Source organism: Pygoscelis adeliae, unplaced genomic scaffold (genome assembly GCF_000699105.1).
Source record: "Pygoscelis adeliae isolate BGI_AS28 unplaced genomic scaffold, ASM69910v1 Scaffold839, whole genome shotgun sequence".
NCBI lineage: Eukaryota > Metazoa > Chordata > Aves > Sphenisciformes > Spheniscidae > Pygoscelis > Pygoscelis adeliae.
In genome coordinates, this window is record NW_008825555.1 from 171,735 (window position 1) to 174,860 (window position 3,126).

Genomic DNA, 3,126 nt, shown 5'->3' on the forward strand with positions numbered 1-3,126 from the left:
GTCATCAGCAATAGAACAACTTTTTGAATAAATATAGCTGACTTGAATAGGGGCAATACCACTGCCTTCATCTAAGAACATTGAAAATGCAAAAATAAAAGATTTTTTAGAACATTATTTCATTCATATTTTTAATACATTTTAATGACTCAGCCAGATACTATTGTGAACATAATCTTAATATAATTATCCTTGTAATTGTGAAGCTGAATAATTGGCAAAGAAAGACTTATACTTTAAAAAAAAAGTCATACTACTGTTTACAGATAAACCAGTAATTTTGAAGAAAAGTTGAAAGGCCAGTTAAGTTGTAAATGTCATGGCCACACAGGTTGTCCAAAAGGGTAGGTGCACTCTTACAAATACATAAAAAGCTTCAGCTGTTTCATGACATTACACAAGGAGGGCAAAATCCTACAGGACATTGTGGAGCCTGTAAGAAGCGTCCCAAAACTGGAAAGCAGAATGTTCCTGTTCTAAAACCAATTCTTTACTGAGTGCTACATACAGATATACCTCAGGATTTGTTTTTTCAGACAAGATTTCCCATTACAATTCTGAGGGATAACTATCATTCACACAAATAAAAGAGACTTTCAGAAGAGCTTTGAACAGTCATAATCAGGAAAAAGAAATATTTTTAATCACGACAGTCAGAGCTCCCTCTTGCCATGCAATTTTAGAAAAAGAAATGTAGACTTTACAATTTTGGCAATATGTGTGGGGCACATATCCACACTTACTGCCCTCATTGGAAGAGGAGAAGAAGGAAGAAAAGATTTGCCTTGGTCCTTGAAACTGTATGGTGCCTTAGAAGACATAAAACAGAGGAAGTCACTCTCTTTGCAGCTACAGTTCACTCATGCTGCAGAAGGCTGGTTCAGAGGAACGTTTCAGCAAGCACAGAAGGCAATCTGGTGGGACAAGGGACACTGGCCATCTAGTCTATGTCTCTTTATTGCATAGCAGCCATAACAATCTAAGCTTTTAATTATTAAAAAGCACTTTAGGTATTTGTTCCATGGGAGGGAATGAACAGAAGGAGAAAAACTAGCAAAAATTTTACATCTCAGAGTCCAAACTACAGATTTTGGAAAACCCACATGGATACCAATGGTTACACATTACTGTTAAGGTCTCTGTCACTTTTTTGCCTTCCCCTTACTGTCATGCTGCTAAAGACCTCCTGCTGTTAATGCAGACCTGGAATTTCATTCCCTTCTTAAAATGACAGCACTAAAAGAGCATTCCACAGTTTCTCTCCAACCTCAATAAGGCTAAGAAAGGATCAGTCAGCATCTCCCTTAGTATTTCTATAATTTGTCCATTTCTTGAAAAGCTCTGGGGACAGCGGAAACTATTGCAAAAGGAACTAAACCCATTAAGTTAGAAATATTTGCGTGATAAAGAGATTCACAGTTTTATTCTCCTCTTTCCCGTGAACAAAGTCACTACTTAAAAAAAAATCTGAAAAAAAAAGCAATAGTACTTATTTCGTCACTGCATAATAAAAAGGGGCTCTTTTGCCTTAATGGAAAATGCGAGGATTAAAAATTCTAGTAATGTTTATACTGGAAGAGTTCCAAAGCAATAAGACTATAATTTCTTATTTTAATTTTACTTTCTTGCAAAGGGAAGCAAAAAGATTTTTATAATTTTTCTTTCATCCAGTCAAGTCTCCAGTCCCAACCCTTTTAACACTTAGAGAAAGAAAATGCAATAGGGTGCAATCAGTGGATATGGACAAAGTTGGAAAAAAGAAAAAAAGGTGACAGCAGAGGGGCTAATTAGTAAGGAAGAAATAACATATACTGTATGATGTTCTGTACAGTTCACAAATTACTTCTTAAAATTACAGCCCCGTAAAAGCCACGACTTGCATCTTGTCTTTTTTACTGCACATATAAAATAGAGTTCCTAGAGAGTGCTTGATTTCCCCATTTTATTTTTCTTAAATACATACATTTTAGTATAAAATTGTATATTTAGAATAATTATACTTTACTTACAGTATATATTTTAGTAAAAACTACAAATCTAAATTTAAAAGTTAATTCCATGAAGCCACAGACAACACAAAAACAAGTTTCATTAGAACTAATGTCATACAAAATTTGAATTTGAAGTCTTTATTTCTCTTTCAGGGATGCTCTTACACAGTTATTGTTAGGGCAGTCACTTCAATGCCTGAACATCTGCATGTGATACCTAATACAGAATTCTGAAATACTCATTTTTACACTAAAACCATTAAGGAGAACTACAATTAAGTTAAATACTTTTACTTTGGTATTTTTTCTTTGGTCTATTTAATTTCCCAATAAAGTTAGGAAATCCTAGTCTAATCTATTTCAAATGCTAAAAATACGCTGACTGTAGCAGTATACAGAGGTTTCATTCAGCACAGAAAATTCATTAAGTGAACCTGTATTCTTGGCTAACAAACTAACCATGCTCATCTAGTATGTTTTCTAAAAACCTACTGCATGATATTTCTGAATGGTGTGGACTAACATTGAGATATTTCTACTGCCTTATACTAAAATACAAAAAAAATATTTGAGTTATAATAATTAGATATTTTCTTCCAGAGTAATTTGTTTTATCTATTGTAGTTTCATTAAAACATTCTTACAGAAAAAGAAAAAAAAACCTATGTGAATACACACCCATATCACTTTCCATTATATGCTCATTATGAATTTGTTGAAATCCAGGAATGGGCCGTGTTGTCAGATACCATACCGCATGAAGAACATCTGTGGCATGTATACGATTGTGATCTGAAAATTACCAAAATATAATAATAAATATTATCTGAAATATAATCAAAAGGAACAAAGAAAAAAAAGAAACATAATGTACCAAATTTACTGTAAGGGAGATTTTGATTAAATATAAAGGAAAAATTTAATTTCAATTGTTAGTAGAGGCTATTATCACCAAATGTTTTTAAGAAACAAGTTAGATAAACATCAAACATCCTCTAAGCATACTTCATCCTACCTGAGAGTCAGGAAGGGATTAAGTAGCCTTTTAAATCAGTGATGGTGAGCCACTAGCATTGCTTCCAATCTGATATCTACAAGCACCTGGGTTGGTGCAAACATCTGTGACATGGGGGTG

The 3,126-nt window shown here is 33.5% G+C and overlaps 1 protein-coding gene across 1 annotated transcript in view; it reads right to left on the reverse strand.

Annotated features, from left to right (window-relative positions):
* The window catches only part of PDE3B (phosphodiesterase 3B, cGMP-inhibited), a 97,166-nt gene that overhangs the window by 4,735 nt on the left and 89,305 nt on the right, over window positions 1–3,126 (reverse strand). The window contains 2 exon segments of the mRNA XM_009332229.1: window positions 3–71; window positions 2,670–2,783. Of these exon segments, the coding sequence (XP_009330504.1) occupies window positions 3–71; window positions 2,670–2,783 (183 nt within the window).